This window comes from Podarcis muralis, chromosome 8 (genome assembly GCF_964188315.1).
Source record: "Podarcis muralis chromosome 8, rPodMur119.hap1.1, whole genome shotgun sequence".
Classification (NCBI taxonomy): domain Eukaryota; kingdom Metazoa; phylum Chordata; class Lepidosauria; order Squamata; family Lacertidae; genus Podarcis; species Podarcis muralis.
The window spans coordinates 10,476,462-10,503,373 of NC_135662.1; the positions used below are offsets into that span (position 1 = coordinate 10,476,462).

The 26,912-nt window shown below is 46.8% G+C and overlaps 1 protein-coding gene across 1 annotated transcript in view; it reads right to left on the reverse strand.

Annotated features, from left to right (window-relative positions):
- Positions 1 to 8,451: 8,451 nt before the first annotated feature.
- Positions 8,452 to 26,912, reverse strand: part of TG (thyroglobulin) — a gene marked incomplete at its 5' end in the record, with an annotated part of 174,890 nt that continues 156,429 nt past the window's right edge. Inside the window, 4 exons of the mRNA XM_077933621.1 lie at positions 8,452 to 8,809; positions 10,372 to 10,565; positions 12,477 to 12,617; positions 23,814 to 23,921. Of these exons, the coding sequence (XP_077789747.1) occupies positions 8,709 to 8,809; positions 10,372 to 10,565; positions 12,477 to 12,617; positions 23,814 to 23,921 (544 nt within the window). The remainder of the gene's footprint in view (positions 8,810 to 10,371; positions 10,566 to 12,476; positions 12,618 to 23,813; positions 23,922 to 26,912) is intronic.

Here is a 26,912-nt window from a genome sequence, read left to right on the forward strand (position 1 = left end):
GTCAGATTAGCCTCAACCACAGAGCCAGGGCCTTTTCAACTCTGGCTCCGGCCTGGTGGAACGCTCTGTCTCATGAGACCAGGGCCCTGCGGGATCTGATTTCTTTCCGCAGGGCCTGTAAGACAGAGCTGTTCCGCCTGGCCTTTAGCTTGGAGTCAATTTGATTCCCTCCCACTCTTTCTTTTTCCTTTCACCTCCTGTGAAGAGGCTGCATCCTAATGTTTTAATGTTGTATCTTAATCTTTTAAATTGTATTTTAATCAACTTGTTTTTATTATTGGTTGTTATTGGCTAGGGAGGGTGGGGTATAAATAAAAAATTATTATTATTATTATTATTATTAGTAGTAGTAGTAGTAGTAGTAGTATTAGTATTATTATTATCAGTCCAACCACCTGCAATGCAGGAATCTCAGCTAAAGCATCCATGACAGATGGCCATCAAACCTCTGCTTAAAAACTTCCAAGGAAGGAGAGTCCACAACCTCCTGAAGGAGACCATTCCGCTGTTACTGCCAGGAAGTTCATTGTCAAACATCTCTTGGTGTCAGAAAGTTCTTTCTGATGTTTAGTTGGAATCTCCTTTCTTGTCACTTGAAGCCATGGGTTCGAGTCCTACCCTCCAGAGCAGGAGAAAACAACCTTGTTTCCTCTTCCATGTGACAGCCCTTGAGATATTTGAAGTATCTTCTTCAAATCTCCTTGAGATATCGTATCTCCTCTCTTTTCCAGGCTAAACATACCCAGCTCTTTCAAATGCTTGGTTTGCAGGTCATCGAGGCCAGGGAAGGCTGAGAAAAACTCTTGCGTGAAAAGCCCTGGAAAGCAGCTCCCAGTCAGTGTAGAGAAGAAGAGTTTGCATTTGATATCCCGCCTTATCACTACCCGAAGGAGTCTCAAAGCGGCTAACAATCTCCTTTCCCTTCCTCCCCCACAACAAACACTCTGTGAGGTGAGCGGGGCTGAGAGACTTCACAGAAGTGTGACTAGCCCAAGGTCACCCAGCAGCTGCATGTGGAGGAGCGGAGACTCGAACCCGGTACCCCAGATTACGAGACTACTGCTCTTAACCACTACACTGCACTGGCTGTAGACAATAATGAGGCAGATGGACCAACAGCCTGACTCAGGATACGGCAGCTTCATGCGCTGATCTCCTTAGCCAGACTAAGCAGCCAGTCTTTTGCTCTTCTGGCTCCATAACAAAAATGCAAAGTCTGCTTTGCCATAATGGAAAGTCCAGTGCACTCACCCCATTCAGGAAACAGAAACACCAGCGCTTACCTTCAGCGAGCTGGCTTGCTTTTCGATCGTGAGCACAGGATGCCAAGAATTTATTCTGGACCATCAACAGGCCCCAAGGCTTTGGGGTGTTACCTAAGGAGTATTCATTAAAAGCAAAACTGTTCCAGTGTGTACAACGTTACCTGGAAACCTGGAACCTGCAGCGTTTCTCCGGTCCAAAATTATCGGGCCAACTTTGTCTTTCATGTATATTTCCTTCTCTGAGACTGAATCCATGGCTTCTTCCATGTGTTTGGCCTGGTGGAATAAACCATCTGAAAAAGCAATAGAACAGCAGGGAGATTGTTCAGTTTCTGCCCAATACCTCACATTAAAGGGGCAGCCACAAGATAATCATTATAGTAAAGGTAAAGGGACCCCTGACCATTAGGTCCAGTCGTGGCCGACTCAGGGGTTGCGGCACTCATCTCGCTTTATTGGGCGAGGGAGCCGGCGTACAGCTTCCGGGTCATGTGGCCAGCATGAATAAGCCACTTCTGGAGAACCAGAGCAGCGCACAGAAACGCCGTTTACCTTCCCGCTGGAGTGGTACCTATTTATCTACTTGCACTTTGTGCTTGCGAACTGCTAGGTTGGCAGGAGCAGAGACTGAGCAACGGGAGCTAACCCCGTCATGGGGATTCGAACCGGCGACCTTCTGATCGGCAAGTCCAAGGCTCTGTGGTTTAACCCACAGCACCACCCGCGTCCCTCATCATTATAGTATAGACAGATAAATCCAGAACATAATCTCTATGGACAATCAACCATGTGGGTTAGATTGCCCATTCGCACTTGTTGAAACGGTTGGGTTGCATTTTGAAATCACCCACGGTTAGCTCCCATTATCAGTCTATGCTAAATATCCAAACTACGTAAAACGCCACATCTCCGTTATCTAAATGAGCTTTGGAAAACACATTTCTACAAACAGTTCTGCAGCATTGAATGAATGTGTGAAAGGCCATACTGGATCAGACTATAGGGCAATGGTGGTGTCATGGACTGGATGGATGCAGAGGAATGGTGTGAGGAACCAGCTGGGGAACCACCAAAGGTAGAAGACTTAGAGCCCAGGGATTGGTGGTGGTATTATATATATATAATACCACCACCCTATTGGTTTAAAAGGGATGCGGGTGGCGCTGTGGGTAAAAGCCTCAGCGCCTAGGGCTTGCCGATCGAAAGGTCGCGGTTCGAATCCCCGCGGCGGGGTGCGCTCCCATTGTTCGGTCCCAGCACCTGCCAACCTAGCAGTTTGAAAGCACCCCCGGGTGCAAGTAGATAAATAGGGACCGCTTACTAGCGGGAAGGTAAACGGCGTTTCCGTGTGCGGCTCTGGTTCGCCAGAGCAGCAATGTCACGCTGGCCACGTGACCCGGAAGTGTCTCCGGACAGCGCTGGCCCCCGGCCTATAGAGTGAGATGGGCGCACAACCCTAGAGTCTGTCAAGACTGGCCCGTACGGGCAGGGGCACCTTTACCTTTTTATTGGTTTAAAAAAAGGATTAGGCAAATTCATGGAGGGGAAGGCTATCAACAGAGTACGTGCCTCAGTTGCTGGGATTTGCAAGCAAGCAGAGGGCTGTTGCATTCATGTCCTGTTTGCAAGCTTTCCATAGGCATCTGGCTGGCCACAGTGAAAACAGAATGTTGGGTCGGATGGGTCTTTGGGCTGATCCTGCAAAGCTCTCCTCACATACTTGTGGCATTGCTGAGCATGCACTCAGAGTGTGCTTCTCTTTGGCTAGACATGCCCTCAGGCTTTGATTTCCTTCCCTGCCTTATTTATCACCTTGCTGTTCTGCTCTTCGATGGGCATGACATTAATGAGGAATGACTCCAATGAAAGAGCCCCAGCATTTTCAGACACTGAGATGTCTGGATTTCTTATGCAAAGGAGAGAGAGGGGGGAAAACACAACAACCGGAGGACGACTCTTATGACCAGGTCTTCATTTAAAGGCTCTGAGTCAGCAGTTACTGGACCAGAATCAGGAAAGTTTTAAGTTCTCTCTCTTAAGTTTCATACATTCGGAATGGAGGGGGTGGGAGAGTTTGTAGAGCTGGATTTCGGCTGCCGTGTTGATCACCGGCTCTGGGCAGAAATTTGTGAATGATTTCAGATCCACTGGGAGGCTGTGTTGCAAATCGTGAATGATACGTTCCATAGGGACCATGCAAGTCTAGAGAGTCATAAAAAGTAAAGGGACCCCTGACCATTAGGTCCAGTCGTGGCCGACTCTGGGGTTGTGGCACTCATCTCGCTTTACTGGCCGAGGGAGCCGGCGTACAGCTTCCGGGTCATGTGGCCAGCATGACTAAGCCACTTCTGGCGAACCAGAGCAGTGCATGGAAATGCCGTTTACCTTCCCGCCGGAGGGAACTTGCACTTTGACGTGCTTTTGAACTGCAAGGTTGGCAGGAGCAGAGACCGAACAACGGGAGCTCACCCCGTCGCGGGGATTTGAACTGCCGGCAAGTCCTAGGCTCTGTGATTTAACCCACAGCGCCACCCGCATACCTAGAGAGTCATAGCTCTGCTCATTTAGAAGGAGATTTCAGAGACACAAGACCGGCTTTCCCTTTTTGCATGCAGAGGTGGAAATTAAATTTGATGGAGCTTGCATTTTTAGAGGTGGACCTACCCAATTTCCAAAAGAGTTCCATTCTCCAGCTATATAATGTGGGCATAAAAATAAATGTATTAGTGAAACTAACCTACAGCAATGTATCATATTAAAGAAAATTGCTTTGCAAAAATGTATATTTGGGAAGATTGCATACGAAGATGTGCAGATTACAGTGGTACCTCGGGTTAAGAACTTAATTTGTTCCGGAGGTCTGTTCTTAACCTGAAACTGTTCTTAACCTGAAGCACCACTTTAGCTAATGGGGCCTCCCGCTGCCGCCGCACCATTTCTGTTCTCATCCTGAAGCAAAGTTCTTAACCTGAGGTACTATTTCTGGGTTAGCGGAGTCTGTAACCTGAAGTGTCTGTAACCCGAGGTACCACTGTAGTAAAAAAAAATTCAATGTGCTCCTTGAATTCTCCTCTTTCTTAAACCTCTTGCCTATTACTGTATTTTTCACTCTATAAGACGCACCAGACCACAAGACGCACCTAGTTTTTGGAGGAGGAAAACAAGGAAAAAAATATTCTGAATCTCAGAAGCCAGAACAGCAAGAGGGATCATTACGCAGTGAAAGCAGCAATCCCTCTTGCTGTTCTGGCTTCTGGGATAGCTGCGCAGCCTGCATTCGCTCCATAAGACGCACACACATTTCCCCTTACTTTTTAGGAGGGAAAAAGTGAGTCTTATAGAGCAAAAAATACGGTAATTGAATATTTTCAATTACATGCTGGTGGTGGGCAGGACTGAAGCCTGTGTGTGGAGCAGCTGGAACCCAAATGGGTAGGGTCACCCTTCTTGCATTGCAGGGGGTCAGACTAGATGACCCTCAGCATCCCTTCAAACTCTAAGATTCTGCGATTCTATTATTCTTTCTCCCTCTTTCTGACACTCTCTGTTTCTCAAGAAGTAGGTTAATTCTACTGGATCTTTTACTCTGATTCTTCAGAAAAGGGAAGTTTGTCTGTATACACCGTCTCTTTGTCTCAGGGGGTGGAGTGGGGTTGATTCAGAAGAGACAGAACTGATCCGAGGGGACGCTGCCCTTGGCACTTCAGTGGCAGACTCGGGTAGATTTGGTGACGCCCCCCCCCCAGTCCTTGCAGTGCCATCCTATAGATCAGTGATGTCCAACAGGTAGATCCCCAAGAGGCTCCAGTTGATCGCTGCTGATCATGTGCTCCTTTTCCTTTGCTTTTGCCTAAAAGCAGCCGGCCCCGCCCTCTCCCCTCCCTCCATTTTCGCATGATTTCTGGAACGGAAGACAGAGTGTGACATTACTCCCTAAAACTATTCCGCCTGCCTTTCAATTTGAATTTAGCCTGATCTTTTATTCCCCTTCCTTCCCTCCCCCTCCCCTTTTTATGAAGATTACCCGCTCTGTAATCCCACAGCTAATTCTCCCCTGGTCTCCTCGCTGGCCCAGATAGGACAAATTTAGCCAGCTAGCCCTGGTGATCATCTAATGTTTATTGGATGGATTTCCCCCCTAAATTGATTTTTGATTTTATTGTTATTCACGATTTATACCGTATTTTATGCTGTTTTGTGTAGCATCAATTAAGTGTTTTAAATTTGTTGTTAGCCGCCATGAGCCCGGTTTTCTGAAGCGGGAAGGGCGGGGTATAAATAAAAAATATTATTATTATTATTATTATTATTATTATTATTATTATTATTATTAAAAAGCTCATCAACTTTGGCCTTAACCCCCCCCCCAAAAGGGGTAGATCACTGCCACTCCCCCCCCCCCCGTGAGTAGATCGCAGTCTCTTGGGAATTGGACGTCCCTGCTATAGGTGGATAAGGAGGCCCCGGCTCTGGCAAGGAGGTGCAAGGGCTCTGGCAGGGTCCTAGTGCTAACTACGTTTCAGGAAGGAGGCGGAAAAACTCTAGGGGGAAACATTTCAGAGCTTCATGCCTCCTCCCTAAAGCCCTGATGCTCACTTACTGGGCTTTGAGGTGGCACCCCCTCAGCTCACCACCGGCATAGCCCTAAATCCGTCCCTCAGTAGTCCAAATGCTGTCATAACCTTTAAAAAACTGGTGATCACTGCCTTAAGTGACCTGAAAACTCATGTGCTTTTGTAGGTGCAAGTGTAAAAGTTCTTGCATATTAACTTCCTCCTCTCCCTGGAATTGCTGTGGACTACTTGACCAAGCCACAAAGCCAAGCAGATGTTTGCGCCCTTCCAGGTTTGGTCATTCAGTTATCGTAGGTCACATCCACACCAAAGAAGGAACGTGTGCAGAGGAGGGTGACCAAGATGATCAAGAGTCTGGAAACCAAGCCTGATGATGAATGGTTGAAGGAGCTGGGTATATTTAGCCTGGAAAAGAGGAGACTGAGAGGAGATAGGAAAACCAGCTTCAGATATCTCAAGGGCTGTCACATGGAAGAGGGAACAAGCTTGTTTTCTCCTGGTCTGAAGGGCAGGACTTGGAACCAATGGCTTCAAGTGACAAGAAAGGAGATTACAACTAAACATCAGGAAGAACTTCCTGGCAGTAACAGCGGAATGGTCTCCTTCAGGAGGTTGTGGACTCTCCTTCTTTGGAGGTTTTTAAGCTGAGGTTGGATGGCCATTTGTCAGGGATGAGATTCTTGCATTGAAGGGGGTTGGACCAGAGGTCTCTTTGAACTCTACAATTCTGTGATTGTATGATCCTACTTAAGTGTCCTGTCAGCACAAGAATTTCCGCTTGTGCAGCTGAACTTTCCCCAGTAAGCACCATCCCATGCATGCCCTGTACTGTCCCCAAATTTGCTCTGAAGGGTTGGGGAGCCCCCAGAACAGATGTAGGGATGTCCTGGGGAGGATGCAGGGATGGGAGTCCCATTGCCGCAGTGGACATCCTTGCACTGAGAGCAGGCTGGCTTAGCACTATATTGGATACAACTCCATACATTTAAAGCATTTTACTTCCTCCAAATAATCCTGGAAACTGTAGTATCTCTCTCAAAGAGCTACACTTCTCAGCACCCTTCACAAACTACAGTTCCTAGGATTCCTTGGGAGAAGCCATGCATTTTAAATGTATGATGTGGGTGTTGGGAGATTCCATTCCACCTTTGTTGCAGACATGGGAGTGTTGCGTGTCACGTGTCTGTTTACATTCCAGCACAGATTGCTGGGTCCCGTGAGCAGAACTTCTGCTCTGTGTATTGCTCTTGTTTTGATTGTCTCTCTGAGAAGACAGCAAGGAGAGATGACATGTTTCTTTGTCCTGATTTATGTATAATAAATCTGTAGTTTTAGTATGTATCTACACAGCTTCCAGCCTCTTCTGTTGTGCAGTTTACTCTGCTATATATAGTGTGCTCAACGCAGCAAGCTTGAGTCGCCGATTTACATTGGAGCCAGAGGTCGATGAATCTCCACAGCATGAAGGCTGAGAGGGAGATGATCCAGCTGGGGCCTAGCTAGCTGGCCTTATGATCCCCGGATGCTGACAATGGGTGTGACCTTACTTTTTCCACTTATGTTGTTCTTGTTCTCCATTAGGATCTAAACCCTCTCTTGGTTCCTTAGTGTACACCTGGTCAGCTAGTTGGGCAGTTGAATTTCTTTCTTTCTTTCTTTCTTTCTTTCTTTCTTTCTTTCTTTCTTTCTTTCTTTCTTTCTTTCTTTCTTTCTTTCTTTCTCTCTCTCTCTCTCTCTCTCTCTCTCTCTCTCTCTCTCTCTCTCTCTCTCATCCCCACTGCTCTGGATTGGGCACAGGTGAGCGAAACCAAACTACCATTCAAAGGAAGCAATATAACAACACTCATGTGTGGTATCCTCAGTGTGCACGCATCAACTTTAGGAGCTGGGGGAAAACTCTCAGATAAACAAATGGGCTTTCCCCCCTTCCCAAACAGTCCCTAAGGAAGACTGTAAACATAGAGCCAATTCCAAGTCAGCTGGGATAGCTCAATTGGTAGGGCATAGGATTCTTAATCTCATGTTCATGAGTTTGAGCCTCATGTTCGGCAAAAGATTGCTGCATTGCAGAAGAGGTAAAAGGTAAAGGACCCCTGGACGGTTAAGTCCAGTCAAAGGTGACTATGGGGTGCAGCACTCATCTCACTTTCAGGCCGAGGAAGCCAGCATTTGTCCACAGACAGCTTTCTGGGTCATGAGGCCAGTAGGACTAAACCGCTTCTGGCACAACAGAACACCGTGACGGAAGCCAGAGCACACGGAAACGCTGTTTACCTTCCCGCCACAGTGGTACCTATTTATCTACTTGCACTGGCATGCTTTCGAAGTGCTAGATTGGCAGAAGCTGGGGCAGAGCAATGGGAGCTCACCCCGTCGTGGGGATTCGAACTGCCGACCTTCTGATCGGCAAGCCCAACAGGCTCAGAGCTTTAGACCACAGCGCCACCTGTGTCCTATAGTGCATTGCAGAGGGTTGGATTGTAGGATCCTTGTCCCTTCCAGCTCCATGATTCTATGCTTCTATGATTAACCAATCACCCGACACCGCAGGTCACAAGTTGAGTTTGTGTGTATGCCACTTTGAGAACAGTAAGAAGCCAACTCTCTTTAAAAGGTTTTTGAAGCTTTATTGAGTGCTACGATTTCAATTTGATGCACCGATACCCAGCTCATGTGATTCATTGAATGCTGCAGTGCCTGTATGCTTTTGGGGCCTGCCCATCTTGTGTCGACGGCAACCATACTTGAAATTTCAGTAATCCATTGCAGACACGCTTTTGTGATTTAGCGAGATGATTTCCAACCCCTCGCAGATCTGTAGTGATTTGATTTCATCCAGCCGATCCAAAATCAATAGAAATGTTGGGTTCTATTTCTTGTAGGGCACCTTGTCTCCAAGTAGCTTCTTCTGGGTGGTTTTGGAAAGAAATCCACTGCTAGGCTTGCTTGTGCTGAGCGGCTCTCGTCTGCCTGCAACCACAACGCAAACAAGATGCATCACTCCGTGAAAAACTCGTGCAAATCATTATTTCTCATTGAATCCAATGTGGTACACTAATTATTGTGTCACATTAGTCTGCTGGGCAGCTGTCTGGGAACAATGCAGCGAGCTAATAATTATTGAACAGGCTGCCAGCAAATTCCGCGGTAGAACTTATAAATCATTTATTTAATGCTAATTCAATTATCCACAAGTTTTCTGGCAGCAAAGGCCAAGCAAAACATCCCAGTGCAACAATACCACACGGACAAAGCACATCGATTTAGGGTTTCAGAAGTGTTGCATCAAAATAGACCAGAAAAATACAGTGCCTGGAAGAATATTTGGGGTTCCAAAGATTCTAGGTTCTTTTTCTGAACCGCTGTTAACTTTTTGAATTTAAAAAAACAAAACAAATGAGAATTATTTATAAGTGGGATCTGCAACAAAATGCTGTGGTGGAGAATGTACCTGACTCCAGCTACTCCATTTCCCCTCTTCTATGGTTTTCTGAGTAATCTGTGCCCATTTTTTGTGTAGCTCAGTCCTTCTTGGGCTATTTTGGCTCCTGCCCTTAGTATTTTCCTTTTTCTGCTTTTGCAAAGTATCCTTCTATGGTTTGAAACCACAGAAAAGGACTTCTTTCCTGTTGCCACCACAGACCTCAACAGGAAATGTCAAGAAGAGCAGGGTACAACTTTGAACAATTTGCAGTTTATCTTCAAGGTCATTGTCATGCATGTGTTGTTGTTGTTGTTGTTGTTGTTGTTGTTGTTGTTGTTGTTGTTGTTTTTAACGCTTTAGACACTTTGGGCCTTTAAGCTTAAATATCACAATTGTTGGGGAGAAATAAATCAGACCATTCACATTCCACTGTGTGTGTATGAGCTGAAGTTTTCTTAAGTATAATTTACACTTCAGCACAGTGGTTTGTCATATTCTGAAAGCTTGGACTCCACCCCCCTCTTCCAAGGATCATGCGAACGAACTTGAATTGGGCTGCAAACTGAACTAGTTCACTTTGTAACAGGATGACCATGAACCAGAATTAGTGGGATGTGTTGGAAATGAACTTTCATATACAGAGGAACCTCGGTTGTCGAACGTAGTCTGTTCTGGAAGACTGTTCGACTTCTCAAATGTTCGACAACTGAGGCTTAATGGGCAAGCAGCAATTTCAACGGAGAAAACTGAGAAATGTGCCTCAGAAGCCGTTCGACTTCCAAGGCGTGCTCAAAAATGGAAGCAATTACTTCCAAGTTTTTGGTGTCAGAAAACCGAAGCATTTGGCTTCCGAGACGCTCAAAAACTGAGGTTCCACTGTACTAAAAGTCAGGTTCCCCCCCCCAGCCAAAACTCTCTGAAACTCAGTTCTGGCAACTCTCAGGTGGGCGCCATTGCCATTATAAGAGAGCAAGGGAGGCGTTCGTGGTGAGTTCAGGCACCCCTTTTTGCTAGGAAAAGCAGCACTGCTAAAAGTAGAGTTGATGCAACCTTTCTGAACATGACTGCCCAAAGAGAGAAAAAGGTGTGTGTTCCACTGTGCACTTACAGCTCAAGGTACTTTTGAGGGTTTTGATGTAATCGGACCAGAATGAACATTCAGCCTTCTTCAGCCCTTTGTGGTTTTCAAAGGAAGCGGTAAATTCTTTATAGTTGTCTCCATCAGCATCTGCTCGAAACATAGGCCAAGAGGATGCAACCCCAGTCATTTTTCTGGAGAACTTATAAGGGCCATTTGGGTTTCTGAAGAAAGGAAGAGGAACAGCTGTTATTCAACCAGCCAGCATCAAGAAGAGTTTGTGCAACAGCCTTTAACACACGAGAGTATAGGCATGTATCTATAATCTCATGACCATTATTTACTACTACTACTACTACTACTACTACTACTACTACTACTAATTTATACCCTGCCCTCCCCGGCCAGAGCTGGGCTCAGGACGGCTAACACCAGTAAAATTACAGTAAAAACATAATAGCGGGGGGGGGGGGGACCCAATTCAAAATACAGGTTAAAATGCAATTTAAAATGCAGCCTCATTTTAAAAGTAGGTAGCCCACACAAGAGGGGGGGTCTGCAACAAAATGTTGCAGTGTAGATTAGATGGACTTTGTTCTGACCCAGCAAAGGAATTATGTTGTTCTGCTAAAGTTGTGCCTTACATGAATTCTCTCCCGGCAACAACGCCTTCAGGTGAGTCGTCATTATCATCGTTTTCTCAGGTGGGGAGAAGTGGTTGAAAGTGGCTGGCACAAGATCAACCACAGCTGAGATGGTTCATTCCAACGAGAGCAAAACAAAAACAGAAACCCTCATCCGGACAACATTGTTCTTGGGAGAATCATCTCTTCTTTGGCTAGTTCTTGGCAACAGTTTCAAGGGTGCAGGGAAGTTGTGTTTTATTTTGAGGACTCTGTGTAATCTGTCTCATCTTTCAACAGTTCCTCTTCCCTTAGTACTCACTGGAAACTGTCAGGGTTCACCAGCAGCTCAGGTTTAAGAAAAGCCGTCCTTTTGCAAATGAGCTGAGCTGTCTTGCAAAGCTTCAAGAGGAATTGCGAGACGGCTTGCACAGCGGAGCGTTTCGATGTACCCAGCTTGCTGTTTACTGACAACAATACCACACAAGAAAACTTCCAGGAAAGCAAAACTGACAGAACAAAAGCTAGGATTGGGAAATCAGCTTTTGAACTGAGAAGCAGGTCTTGACTGACTGTAAAGTTTTTGCTCTTTTAATAACCATGATCTACTGATCTTGCTGTATATCAGTGGGTGTCTTAAAAATGCTTCTTGCCAAATTGCTGATTGGAGGCTTCTGTGGTGACTTCTCTGCGTTTAAAGAGCAGCTTATTGGATGCCATTGATATGCTGTCTGACGGTGACACAAAAAACCCCTGCACAAACACTATGCAATAGAATGAAATATCGATACCCCCCCCTTTTCCCCCCAACCAGTGGCGAAGCTGCATGCTCCACTACCGGGGGCGGAGAGCAGACGGGGATGTGGTTGGCTCCCCCCTGGGGGCGTGGGGTGCGTTTTGGGGGTGTGGTACACGGCGCATGGGTGTGTGGTGCACAGTGCGTGTCTAGGGGGGGTGCCACGATGGCACCCTACCGGAATAGTGGTGCTGCGGGCGGTCCGCTCCCTCTGTAATCCCGTTCCTCCGCCAGTGCCCCCAACCGCTAAATGCAAATGACAACAGTGTCTCATCCTGGATGTAAACAAACGATGAAAAAGACATATAGTGCAGAGACTATACAGTGGTACCTCTAGATACGAACGGGATCCGTTCCGGAGCCCCGTTTGCATCTAGAGGTAAACGTAACTAGCGACGGCACGTCTGCGCACGTGCGCATCACTTTTTGCCGCTTCTGCGCATGCGCGAAACGTCACTTTTAGCGTCTGCGCATGCGCAAGCGGCGAAACCTGGAAGTAACGTGCTCCGTTACTTCCAGGTTGCCGAGGAGCGCAACTCGAACGCATTCAACTCGAAGCATATTTAACCCGAGGTATGACTGTACGTACTTTTCTTTCTTTGTTACACAAGGACATCTTTAACAAAAGCTAATTAAAAGAAGAAATGAGGTTCAGAAGCTTTGTTAGGGATGGAAAAACTGACCGCGCAGCCACTTCCAAGTAACTCAATACGCACCCAGATCTTATGAAGTTGGCTAGGAACTGCATGACCGTTAAGGAGAGGGTCTTCGCTTCCGGAGTATACTGGTTTTCGTACTGGGGATGGAAAGGCAGCCCAAAGGCATACTGGACATCAGGCAATAACTCCAGGCTTGAGCTTGAAAGAAAAATAAGGAAAGAGACTGGATGAAAAACAACAGCAGTGGTCTTATCGGATGGAGAAAGTGAGAAAACAGTTCCATGGTTAGAAGCGGCAGCTGCAGAAGACAAGGAGATGGCGGGAGACAGAACTCAAGTCATAGATTTGGCAAAGGATGCAGGAAGGAATTGACGTTGCAGGTCTTGGTGTGGAGACACATGTGGGTGTTCTCATTCTCCCCTTCCTGTGCTCTCCAGTAATGGGTATTAACAGTGCCGGATTTACGTATAAGCCAAACAAGCTATAGGGCCCCACTCTCTTGCCCCCCCCCCCAAAAAAAATAAAGGGGGAAAAAAGTAGATGTACATTTCCAAAATATAAGATAAAAAACAAATAAAACAAAACCTACATACAGCAACAGTGTTTTGTGTTGTGGAGGCTCCTATGATGTAAGTCATGGGTCCTGCCTGCTAGCCTGCTCCCTAAAATATCACTGGTTTGCTCATTTCTATATATAGGGTGCCTACATTCTGCATGGACTGGTTGCATGGCAACATAGGCAAATGGCTTGAGATACCTATTAGGTCCATAAATTAAAAAAAGGTAAAGGTAAAGGTACCCCTGCCCGTATGGGCCAGTCTTGCCAGACTCTAGGGTTGTGCGCCCATCTCACTCAAGAGGCCGGGAGCCAGCACTGTCCACAGACACTTCCGGGTCACGTGGCCAGCGTGACAAGCTACATCTGGCGAGCCAGCGCAGCACACGGAACGCCGTTTACCTTCCCGCTGATAAGCGGTCCCTATTTATCTACTTGCACCCAGGGGTGCTTTCTAACTGCTAGGTTGGCAGGCGCTGGGACCGAACGACGGGAGCGCACCCCGCTGCGGGGATTCGAACCGCCGGCCATGCGATCGGCAAGTCCTAGGCACTGAGGTTTTACCCACAGCGCCACCTGCGTCCCTAGGTCCATAAATTACCATACAGCATATATTCGACACAAAAAACCGTGACAGTTTGTTGTTGACAAAGGACAGCTTAGGGCAGTAGCTTAGGGCCTCATCAAACCTAAATCTGGCCCTGGGTATTAAGAAGAATCGCTGTCTCCAACTGCGGAGGCAGAGCAGAGCCATCCTGGCTAGAAGCCACAGACAGCCTTTTCCTCCATCAATTTGTCTCATCCTCTTTTAAAGTCATCCAAGTTTCTGGCCACCACTGCCTTCTGGGGGGTGGGAGGAAGTTCCATAGTTCAAATGTGTGCTGTGTGAAGGACTTGGTCTGTCCTGAAGTTTCCAGCTTTGGAGTGGGAACATAACTTCAGCATCTCACCATAGCTTTTTCTGGTTCACTCTGGACCAGCGAGGCAGCTGGCTGAAGTGGAGTGTGGTGCTGTGGCTGGACTCTCTTTTCCCTGAAGGGTGGGATGTGTGCATGCAGGGTCTCCTGGTTTCTCCACAGCGAAGCATCCTGGCGCCGGCCCCTCTCGGAGACCCTCACTTGAGGCAACCCTTCCAGGAGCCGCGGGGACCCCGATTCCCAACCAGGAGCCCCCTGCTTGTGGCCCCATCCACCTCCAGTGCCCAGCAAGGGAAGGGCCAGTTTGGAGGCGAGGTCCCCTTGAGGAGTTGTTCCACCTGCCCCGATGGAAGTGAGGGGTGCCTGCCCAGCCGGGCTCTAGCCCAGTGTCTCCCCTACTAACCCCCCCCCCCCCGAAGCATTTGCTTCTTGTTCTGCCCTCCTTTTGCTGCTGCAGAGCTGGACCATAAAGAAGGCTGATTGCAGAAGAATGGATGCTTTTGAATTATGGTGCTGGAGGAGACTCTTGAGAGTCCCATGGACTGCAAGAAGATCAAACCTCTCCATTCTGAAGGAAATCAGCCCTGAGCGCTCACTGGAAGGACAGATCCTGAAGCTGAGGCTTCAATACTTTGGCCACCTCATGAGAAGAGAAGACTCCCTTGAAAAGACCCTGATGTTGGGAAAGATGGAGGGCACAAGGAGAAGGGGATGACAGAGGGCGAGATGGTGGGACAGTGTTCTCGAAGCTACCAGCATGAGTTTGACCAAACTGTGGGAGGCAGTGGAAGACAGGAGTGCCTGGCGTGCTCTGGTCCATGGGGTCACGAAGAGTCGGATACGACTGAACAACTAAACAACAACAACTGTAACTGGAGCTGTTGGGGAGGCTGCACTGGGTTGCCATATGTCCTGGTTTTCCCAGGAATTTTACTGATTAACAGAATCCCCCCCCCCCCCATGCAATTTCCGTGGGCTGAATTCTGAATCTGTCCAGGAGAACCAGATATATGGCAGCCCTAACATATACACACACACACGGCAGTTTGGGGCCTTTCTGTCCTTAGCCCCACCCCAAAAAGCACCAATAACAACATTGCATCTGGAAAGCAAATTATTTACCAGCAGCTGAAGAGATCTGAAACCAGATTAAAGCATATTTTCCCAACTCTGAATGTTTAGACAGGGATTAAGCTGGATCGGAGCTCACTCATTCTGCTTGAACAATAATGGGCTTGCTTCACTCCATGCGTATTACAGTTATGTCAGCCACAAATAGTGCTTTTATAGGAGCAGGGATATAGAAGGGGGGGGGGGCCACTGACAATGAGACGGTTTTGTTTGTCCACAGCACAAGTTTGTTCAGAGACGTAACGGCAGCAATGATGTTAAAAGAACTGATTTGCCGGGTCACATCAAGAGCTCAGGGAAGAGATACAATAAGAGGAAGAAGAAGCTGAGGTTGATTCCTTGCTGCTCATCTCTGGATTGAGTTTTCAGGGGTACACTGACTGAACATGGAGGCTTTATTAGGTTTCATCAATAAAAAAACACAAGGATATCCTTTCCTGTATTGGATACATCTGTACTGGAATATTTCCTAAGATGTTTTATTGCTTGTGTGTTTGCTGCCCAGGGCTCCTTTGGGAGGAAGTAATTTTAAATAATTGTAAGAGAAGAAAAAGTTTGTTTTTACTGTAAAAAAACAAACCCAACAACCTCAAAGCGGTTGCAAAAAAAGATAAACCAATAAAATCATTGGAAAGAAAAATTAATGGCAATGATTTAAAACTTTCAAAAAGTTGAAATAACACTAGACTAAAAAATGTCTTAAAACTCATGTCAACTTTCTGAACATCTGGGTAGGTAAGAATGTGTTTAGCAGCTGCCGAAAAGAGTACAGTGAAGTTGCCTGCCTGATTATCAATTGGCAGGGAGTTCCAAAGTGTAGGCGCTGCCACACTAAAAGACCCGGTTCTTAAAATGCAGAAAACACATTATGTGGCCAGTTTTTCTCCTTCCCTTAGTGAGCATGAATATTATGGCATTGCCTCAACCTGTGGATTTTCCCCTGGGTATCAGTGGCTGGCATTCCCAGTGAATAATCATAATAACCTCTTAACCAAAGCACTTTTCTCTCATTTCTGCAGAATCTTTCCAAACCTCATTGTCTCTTTAACACTGCATGATTTCACCTCTTAAGGTATTTGCCTTCTGCATTTTAGCTGCTCTTGTGAATAGTTTTGGTTTCAGCTGTTCAGAAAGAAGTCAAATGAACCAGAGAAAGCGATGATGAGATGCTGAAGTTATGTTCCCACTCCAAAGCAGGCGGCTGGAAACTTTGTTTTGCAACCATGTAAAGTCATCTTGCTTTCCTTTCCTTTTTTTTTTTTTTTTTTAGCAATAGGAAACCATAATTCTGTTATGATTGGGGGGTGGGCAGTTAGGAATATATTTGAGATTAAATTAGAGCAGGGGTAGCCAACTTGCCATCATTCACAAATAGCTGTCATGAATGGCTTGTGCCTTGTGCTCACTTTAGAATCTGAGCCAATATGGAACTAATGAATTGCAAACATGCCCAGAGACAGGCAAGCTCTCTGAAGCTCACCTTGGATTAACTCGAATTCTTTAAAAGAAAATGGGGAGAACATGGGCAACATTTCATAGAATCATAAAACTGTAGAGTTGAAAGAGTCATCTTGTTATGTACAGAGTTGAATAGGATCCAAAATGCAGCAGTCTGATTGGTCCTAGAACAATAGGATTCAGAATGCAGCAGCCCGATTGGTCCTAGAACAATAGGCTCCAGAATGCAGCAGTCTGATTGGTCCACAGGAACCACCCAATTCAGCTCCAGGTGGAAGTGAATCCGTGACCTGATTGGCTTACAGGAGAATCCCGGAATTAGCCAATCACGTGGGGCCCATTGTGTAAATAATGTATATAAAGCAGACATTCTGGGGGAACTTCCATTCCTCCTCACCACTATGAGCTGAATAAAGAGAATGAAATCCACTCTCAACTCTGAGTATATTTCACATCTAGTCTAACCCCCTGCAATGCAGGAATCACAACTAAGGAATCCCTGAGAGATGATCGTCCAACCCCTGCTTATAAACCTAAATGAAGAAGAGCTCATCACCTCCTTACTGTCAACAGGTTCTTCCTAATGCTTAGCTGGAGTAGCAGAAAACAAGCTTGCTCCACCTTCCATGAGACAACCCTTGAGATATTTGTGTTGAATGGATTATTCAAATATTAAGCTTCATTATTGTTTCACAGGATGTGTATCTCTTTAAAGAGTAAATATGACCTAGTTTTACAGCTGTGAAGCAGTATAGCAGGTGCTGTTAAGTTGTGTTAATTTAAGCTGTGTCAGCAATTGGGTATAGTATATAAAGAGCAGCGTGTACCTCACTCAGTACCCTGGTGAATGGATGGGTCATACTTATAGATTTAATGTAAGAGGCGTTTTTTGTTTTTGTAATTAAAGCCAAGCAAAATATACTTTTGCATTTCTTCATTGTTTCCTGAATGTGTGGTCTCCCCGGCACGCTTTCTGCAGCGCAATTAATCCGCTCAATACGCAACAATTTGAAGATGGCTATAGTGTCTCCCCTCAGTCTCCTCTTTTCCAGGCTAAACACACCCAGCTCCTTCAACCGTTCCTCATAAGGCTTGGCTCATCTTGGTTGCCCTACACTTCACTTCTTCCAGCTTACTGATCTCCTCCTTAAATTGTGGTGCCTAGAACTGGACACAGCAATGTTCAGCAATAGTTTTTCCTCTAACTAAGTGCATCAACTTTGCCTTCAACAATTTCAGCAACTGTGCCTCCATATTGAATAATGGCAAATCTTTCCCCATTGCGATTCCCCGTCAGTGGACTTCCTTCCCAAGGGAAGCAGACTTGGTGCCATTGCTGTCTCTTTTTAGACACCAGGCAAAAACATTCTCGGGGGTTTTAATTGGGAGGGTAGCTGGATATGCCAGTGGTCTTTTTTTTTTTTTTTGTTCATCAGTTCCTCTCCAAGAAGAAACGGATGCCCACAGGCAGCATGGATCTTTGCAAAGACATTTGGAAGAGCCTTTGATCTCAGCCGCACATCTTTAAATGAGAAAGATTATCTAGCCATCTGTGTTGTTATCAATGAGCAGTAAACAGAACAGCATACAAGGGGGACACCAAAACCATTTATATATGTGGATGGAATTCAGTTGCTCTCTTCATTTGTCCTGCCTCTCTCCCCCCCCCTCCCTTTGGCCAAGTTTTCTGATAATACATATTAAGTAAATTACAAAGAGAAAGCAATAAATCCCCTCTGCTTCCTGAGCTGCGTTGCTGTGGATTTGGCAGCGCGGTGACCAAAGAACATCGAGGGCTAACAAGATGCTCAAGGCAAACACTGGATCAGCGGCTTATTCGGATATGTTTGGACACCAGACAACTTTTGATCCTGCTTTCGATAGGGAGGCAGATGGTGACTCCCTCCTTGCCAACGCTACACAGATCTGATCCCTCACGCAATTACAATGGACGATAACAGGAACTGAGCAGGAAGAGCAGATCATCTCTCACGCACTGCGGACTTTGGAGGGAATCTTTACAGAGACTTTTCTTGGATGCCATAGCACATGGGTAGGGAAACTAAGGCCCAGGGGCCAGATCTGGCCCAATCGCCTTCTAAATCCTGCCCGCAGATGGTCTGGGAATCAGGGTGTTTTCACATGAGTAGAATGTGTCCTTTTATTTAAAAAGCACCTCTGGGTTATTTGTGGGGCCTGCCTGGTGTTTTTACATGAGTAGAATGTGTCTTTTTATTTAAAATGCATCTCTGGATTATTTGTGGGGCATAGGAATTCGTTCATTCCCCCCCCCCCCAAATATAATCCGGCCCACCACAAGGTCTGAGAGACAGTGGCTCCTGCTGAACAAGTTTGCTGACCCCTATAGCAAGTCCTGGTGAGCTATTTTTCTAGAAAAAGAGGTCTGAGACTCCCCATGGACACCTCCCTTGTTCTCTTAGAATGACCGCTCCCCACATCAAATGGGAGGCGCCTTTTGCGTGGTCGCGCACAGCCCCCTCGGATCCCAGTGTGGCTCCCGGTAGTTCGGGCTGGCTTCACCCTCCCCAGGCTGGATACCTGGAGGTCTCCGCCTACCTCAGCCAATCGCCCAATCCCGCCTGGGGAGGCATTGCCAGGGGATTGGCCAGGTATGGGGAGGGACCGCCCTGCCCACACAACAGAAGGTGAATATTCCCTGCAAAGCGCCAGTTGGCTCCAGAGCTTCTCCCACCCAGGTACGTGGGCGCTGCTACGTCATGGTCGCTGTTGAAGGGCCGGAAAGGAATTTTCCTGCTTTGGCAGGTTTTGCCTTTGCCGTAGCAAAATGTCACAACTTTGGCGGTTTCAGGCCTTGGGCGGAATCTTTAGTCTATCTTCTTAAATGGGGGGGGGGGGGGTGAAGCAGTGACTCACCCCCCCTTGCGGCGGTGATCCCAGGGTTCCCCGTTAAAGGGGTCTTGAGGGGAAGCATTGGCAGTACACCAAGAGGTTGTCATTGCTCTCCCCTGTGACGGCGGTGAAACGGGGCGGGCTCTCTGCTTGAACATATGTTCTCCAGAGCCAGCCCAATCCCCACACATTCTGGGGTCTCCTGGCTGGGGACTGGGAAGGATAAACGCCCAATGCCTGACCCAAGGTCTCCCTACACCTGAAACTTAATAAAGTAAAGGTAAAGGGACCACTGACCATTAGGTCCAGTCGTAGCCGACTCTGGGATTGTGGCTCTCATCTCGCTTTACTGGCCGAGGGAGCCGGCGTACAGCTTCCAGGTCATGTGGCCAGCATGACTAAACCGCTTCTGGCGAACCAGAGCAGCGCACAGAAATGGGGTTTACGTTCCCGCCAGAGTGGTACCTATTTATCTACTTGCACTTTGGCATGCTTTTGAACTGCTAGGTTGGCAGGAGCTGGGACCGAGCAACAGGAGCTCACCCCGTCGTGGGGATTCAACCCGCTGACCTTCTGATCGGCAAGCCCTAGGCTCTGTGGTTTAACCCACAGCACCACCCGCATCCCGAAACTTAATAAAGTTGTGGCCAATTTTAATCCCATAGCACGTTGTCTTGAGTCATTATTCCGCTCGGGGGTCGCCTGGGGTTGGGGGGACTCTGCCTGTCCACGCAAGAGAGGTGCCGGAGTCCCGGCTGGAAAAAAAGCCCTGATGGTGAGAGGGACCATAAGTTCTGATGCAGCGTCAGGCAGCTTCCAATAACTGCAAAGCATAAAAACAGGAAGAGATGGCCAGGCCTGGAAGACGGTAGGCTAATCCGCAGCTATGTTAAGAATGTGGATGTGGTCTGGAGGAGCTGCAGAAAACATTGCTGATATTTGGAAGACTTTGGAAGGGGCCAGGAAGATGGCACAAAGAAGAGGGATCGCTTCTGGCTTCTACTTCACTACTGTATGGTTAGAGCACTAAAGCTGAGCCAAGTCTGCTTACCTAGTTTTGACCTCATTTTCCTGAGTGCCAAGACACCTCCTGATTTCAGGGCTCTATTGTCACTGAATGAACATATATTTAAACTGCTTCTAATGTCTCCCTTGTTACACTCACCATGAGCCGAGCCTGTGCTTTTTCTTTCTGCTTTCTCTAGCCCTTTTCTCACAGAAAGTGAGTGCAAGGCGGGGGGCTGTGCTTTTACCTTCAGCCCCGTCCTCACACTGGTAGCGCCGGCTATGGCAGGAGTTCAGCTGCAACCTTTGCAGAAGGGATCTTCCTCTTTTTCTTGGAGCCCAGCATGCGATTTCGAACCTCAGTTCAGGTTCTAAATCACGCAGCGAGCTTCCCAGCCACAATAGCTAATAATAATAATAATAATAATAATAATAAAATATATTTTGTACCCCACCCATCTGACTGGGTTTCTCCAGCCACTGGGCGGCTTCCAACAAAGATTAAAAATACATTAAAATGTCACACATTAAAAACTTCCCTCAACAGATGTCTTCTAAATGTCAGGTAGTTGTTTATCTCTTTGATATCTGATGGGAGGGCGTTCCACAGGGCGGGTGCCACTACCGAGAAGGCCCTCTGCCTGGTTCCCTGTAGCTTTGCTTCTCACAAAGAGGTATACCGTCAGAAGGCCCTCGGCGCTGGATCTCAGAGTCCGGGCTAAACGATGGGGGTGGAGACGCTCCTTCAGGTATACTCGGCCGAGGCCGTTTAGGGCTTTAAAGGTCAGCACCAACACTTTCAATTGTGCTTGGAATTGTGCTGGATCAGACCAGAGTGATCAAGTCTCTTCCCCTCCAAATGCCTGCCCAAGGAAGGTGTGTCTTCAAACAGGCTACTAAAATTATAAAGAGATGGGGACCTCATTGGGGAGACAGGGACCTGCCCTGGAAGAAGCACTTTTCTAGGCTGCCACAACAGGTAGCCCTCATCTACTGCATGGAGAGGTCAATATGGAAGATGTTGTTCCTGGAGATATTTGGGTCCCAAGCCATTTAAGCTTTAAACAATCAAGTAAGCACCTTGAATCCTACCTAAGAAACAACTGGAAACCCATGCAGCTGTTTTTAAGTGATGGGTAATATGTTCACAGGGACGCGGGTGGTGCTGTGGGTTAAACCACAGAGACTAGGACTTGCCGATCAGAAGGTCGGTGGTTTGAATCCCCGCGACGGGGTGAGCTCCCGTTGCTCGGTCCCTGCTCCTGCCAACCTAGCAGTTTGAAAGCACGTCAGAGTGCAAGTAGATAAATAGGTACCACTCTGGCGGGAAGGTAAACAGCGTTACCATGTGCTGCTCTGGTTCGTCAGAAGTGGCTTAGTCATGCTGGCCACATGACCGGAAGCTGTACGCCGGCTCCCTCGGCCAATAAAGCGAGATGAGCGCCACAACCCCAGAGTCGGCTACGACTGGACCTAATGGTCAGGGGTCCCTTTACCTTTACGTTTAATATGTTCACAGTCTGCTGCCCCACCAGCATTCTTCCTGGAGAACCTGGAAAAAGTAGGTGATGGGAAAGACCTCTGCCTGCTCCGAGGTCTTGGCAAAGTCACTGCCAATCACACGAGACAACTCTAAACTAGGTGAGCCAAGTGTCTGATTCGGTACAAGGTGGCTTCCTATAATTGTGCAAAAGAAGCAGAGGAGGAATGGGCAGGGTGTGTGTGTACTAAAAAAAAAATTGTTTTAAACACAGGAAGCAATAGAAAGAGAAAGTAGAGAGGCCTCCTTTTCATCCAGTTATTTTAGCTGAGTGACTCCACATTCAAACCACAATGCAAAGGAACGGAAGCTGAGCACACCTGGTTCCTTCTTGCACCCTCTGCCTGGGGGCACATTGCCAACCAGATGCAAATATATAACACAGCCCAAAACACCAAAAGACTCAGAGAAAAGGAATAGAAAAGGACTGGAACGCAGAACTGATGGTTGTTGTTGTTTGTAATCAGTTAATTACCAGCTTGCAGGACTTGCAGATATGGCCCAAATCAACACCTCGTCCTTCTTATCTAGACCATTGCGAAAGTGACAGGGCAGGGATGGGGAACCTTAGGGCTGGGGGATGGCAAATGTGGTCCTCCAGACCTCTCAAGTCACATCCTCTTCCCAGTCATTTTCCTTATCGGTTTTGATTGTTTTGAGCATTTTTGCCAGGTTGGAATGTGCCCCTGGACTCATGCAGGCAAGCAAATTGAAATATCAGAGAGGAGACCCTAGCTTACTGCAAAGGTTGGGTGGTCATCTGTCATGGATGCTTTAGTTGAGATTCCTGCATATTGCATACCCTCCAACATTTCTCCGATGAAAGTAGGGATGTCCAGTTCCATAATGATAATTTTACTATTTATACCCCACATAGCTTACTGGGTTTTCCCGGCCACTCTGAGTGGCTTCCACCATATAAAAAAATAATAATAAAACATTAAACTTTTTTTAAAAAAACAACAACAACCCTTCCCTATACAGGATTGCCTTCAGACAGCTTGAGGGTCAGATAACTCCATACCCTCCAACATTTTTCCAATGAAAATAGGGATGTCCTAAGGAAAAGCGGGAGATTCAGGGATGAAATAAGAAACTGAGACGGCTTCTCTAAATCAAGGATAGCTCTGGAAAATAGGGACACTTGGAGGGTCTGGCATTGCAGGGGTTTGGACTAGATGACCCTTGGGGTAGCAGCAGTAGTAATAAAAATAAATAAGAATAATTTATTATTTACACCCTGCCCATCTGGCTGGGTTTCCCTGGCCTTCTGGGCAGCCCCCAACAGAAGATTAAAAACACAATAAAACATCAAACATTAAAAACTTCCCTGAACAGGGCTGCCTTCAGATGTCTTCTAAAAGTCAGGTAGTTGTTTATTTCCTTGACATCTGATGGGAGGGTGTTCCACAGGGCGGGTGCCACTACTGAGAAGGCCCTCTACCTGGTTCCCTGTAACCTCACTTCTCGCAGCGAGGGAACTGCCAGAAGGCCCTCGGAGCTGGACCTCAGCATCTGGGCTGAATGATGGGGGTGGAGACGCTCCTTCAGGTATACTGGACCGAAGCCATTTAGGGCTTTAAAGGTCAGCACCAACACTTTGAATTGTGCTTGGAAACATACTGGGAGCCAATGTAGGTCTTTCAGGACCGGTGTTATATGGTCTCGGCGGCCACTCCAACCTTCCAACTCTATGATTCTATAATTCTATGAAAGGTATGTTTTGAGAGAGAGAACAGTTTTGAAAGTGATTTTTCGAAAGAAAAATGAAGATTAAATGAGAAATGGAAAGGAATGGATTTATGGGAGTATTTATGTAGCATCATCGTCAACAGCAGCAATGATCATGGACAGAAAATAAGAATGAACTGTGCATCCCTAGATCCATGAAAACAGAACTCTGTCCATGCTCTTACCTGCTCAGGGAGGAGGTGTCTGGAACGTGGTACATGAAGACTTGCCCTCTGCCATTGCCAGCCCAGTGACGAGCCATGTCTAGTGTGGGGCAAATGATGAACTGGTCCCTGAGAAATGGCAAAAGAAAATGATGCTATGGTCAAGAAACAATGGCCAAATGACAACAAGGTGCAACGAAGGTGCCTCAAATAGGGAAAGGAAGGAGATATGTACAGAGAGACCTCATAACAGTGGACCAAGTGAACAATACAAGGACTAAGCAGCGCTGCTGAAACTTGAAAACTTCTTTTTATCCCATTATTCAAAAACAACAAATAATTAAACAAATAAACTTGCGCAAATCTTATACAATCAAATAACTGCTTTTTTGTTTTGCTGAAACAAATCTGTTTATATAAAAAGAGCGCCGCCAAAAAAGGAGGGAGGGGGGAACAATTAGGAAAAAGCTATTTTAAGTATCTTTCTCTTTGCTTTGGGACAGAGAGCCCAGCATGGGAGAAGGTTTAAGCCAGTTGTTTATTATTATTATTTTTCTTCAAATTTCCCCAGAGACACTCCCCTCCCTCCCCTCCCCCAAAAATACATGATGGAAACCTGCATTCCCATTCATACACCACAGGTGCACATCTGTAAAACACATTCTTAACAAAGTTAATGATCCGCAAGTTAGTATAAACCTTTGGAACTGGTCTTTGTTTCTTTTCTGGAGTATTTGTGAATGAAAACAAAGCTCCACTATTCTCCCGCAAAGGTGTGTCTGTGCTTTGTTCCACCTGCTGGTCTTAAATTGTGAGCCGCTTCCCCCCCCCCCATAAGGGCAATACGCCATGCTCTCTTGCACCAAGAATCCAGCTGCATGCAGGAAAGCTCACCTGGGACTGCACAGCGAGAAGATTCATAATGGAGGGCCAGACTCCCTGGGCTTTAATTTTACCCAGCACTATTGATCTTCCCTTGCAATCTTCCAGTTACAGTTGAATGATTGTTTTTGTTTTAGGGTCTACTCATTGTATACATGGAAACTGGCAGGACTCAAAGGACTCATATTCTCTGCTCTTTTTAAAATGGAAAATCCTGGTATCTATCTATCCATCTATCTATCTATGCATCCACCCACCCACCCACCCACCCACCCACCGATCTACCTATCTTCCTATCATCTATCTATCTATCATCTATCTATATCTATCCATCTACCCATCCATCCATCATCTATCTATCCTTCACCAATCTATCTATATCTATATCTATATCTATATCTATATCTATATCTATATCTATATCTATATCTATATCTATATCTATATCTATAATCTATATCTATATCCATCCATCCATCCATCCATCCATCCATCCGACCTTTCCATTCATTCAGCTCTTCAGAACAAGACCTATTTGTGCTTCCCTTGCTGAACAATGTCCACAGAGGTCATCTGTCTCTGCAAACCCCACTTCTGGCAGGGAGTTGCATATCTGTCCTCCCTACACATGACATCATGCATGATGGTGGGAGGTGGAAGAGACTTAGCCAGTTGGGGAGACCTATTTAGCCCTGTGGGTTCTCCATCCCTCCTCTACAGCAACCTTCCTCCCCTTTGGGTCCTAGGTGGACTATGACTCCCATCATCCCTGACCAAGGTGGATGGGGCTGGTGCAAGTGACATTTGGGGACCAAAGGTTGGGGAAGGTTGCTTCATGGTATGGTTCTTCCTTTGCCTTCCTTTGTAAAGCTGGGAGGGAGAACTCTGCTGTACAAACACAAGATATGTGTTCTTTCCTACACATTCCTGAGAAACAATCTGAGGCTTCCAAAATGTTCATTTAACAAAGACTGCAAAACCACAGGGTTGACTAACCACCTCATGATGTTTAGCAACGACAGGAAGCCATTCCAGTTTTTTAACAAGTGATGCTCTTGTTCCTGGGAGCCAGATGTTTTGAGCTACAACCCCCACTGGACATGCTGTCAGGGACTGATGGCAGCTTTAGTCTAAAACATCTGGAGGGCAACAGATTGCAAAAGGGTGGTGAAGACCATGAGGAGCTAGGCAGATGAATGGCCTTCCATGGCAGAAAGCACAGCTTCCTGCCATTTGGGGGAAGGCCATAACTCATCTCTGGCATCCACAGGTGGGACTAAGAAAGAATCCCATCTGAAATCCTGGTAAGTTCAGACCATAACTAAATGAACCAATGGTCTAACTCAGTTTAAGGCTGCTTCCTATATTGCACCCTGACATCTGATAGTAAGAAGTCTCTTGCATCACCATTCAAACATTGATGGATTTACTGGGCCTAGGCCAGGGGTCAGCAAACTTTTTCAGCAGGGGGTCAGTCCACTGTCCCTCAGACCTTGTGGGGAGCTGAACTATATTTTGAAAAATATATATGAATGAATTCCTATGCCCCACAAATAACCCAGAGATGCATTTTAAATAAAAGGACATGTTCTATTCATGTAAAAACATGCTGATCCCCAGACCGTCCGCGGGCCAGATTTAGAAGGCGATTGGGCCAGATCTGGCCCCCCAGCCTTAATTTGCCTACCCATGGCCTAGGCCAAGCCAGGAGCCAATGGCTCATGTATTTGTTGAAACAATTGCCCCTTGCCTGGTGAGACTCAGCCATAATTGCTACCTCTAAAGTCCCATGGTCTGGTCTGAAGGCACAGGAGGCCATCACCTTGCTGCTAATAAGTAGGTTTAGGTCTGGTCAGCACCTGGACAGGAGATCACCTTGGAACCACATTGTCACGGAACTGCCATCAGTGCCAGAGGGAGAGAGAGAGCTCCAGAGGGATCCCAGAGAGCGTCCCGGGATTGGGAGAGGCAGCCCATCTTCTGGGGAAGGGAATCAGTTCAGCTCCAGTGGAGAAGGGGGGCAGATGGGGGAATCTGAGAGGGAGTCACATGACTCCTTGCCGGGAACCAGCGGGGGGAGGAAGGGTCCTCCGCTGCCTACGCCCTCCTTGCGCAGAAGGCTTCCGCGCAGGGAAAGTAGGAGGAGACTGGGCGTGAAAGAACTTCTTTGCTGGAAGAAGTTTAAGAAACGCCCACTGACGGATTCTGCCAGCGATTGAGACAGCCACGGGTGAGTGG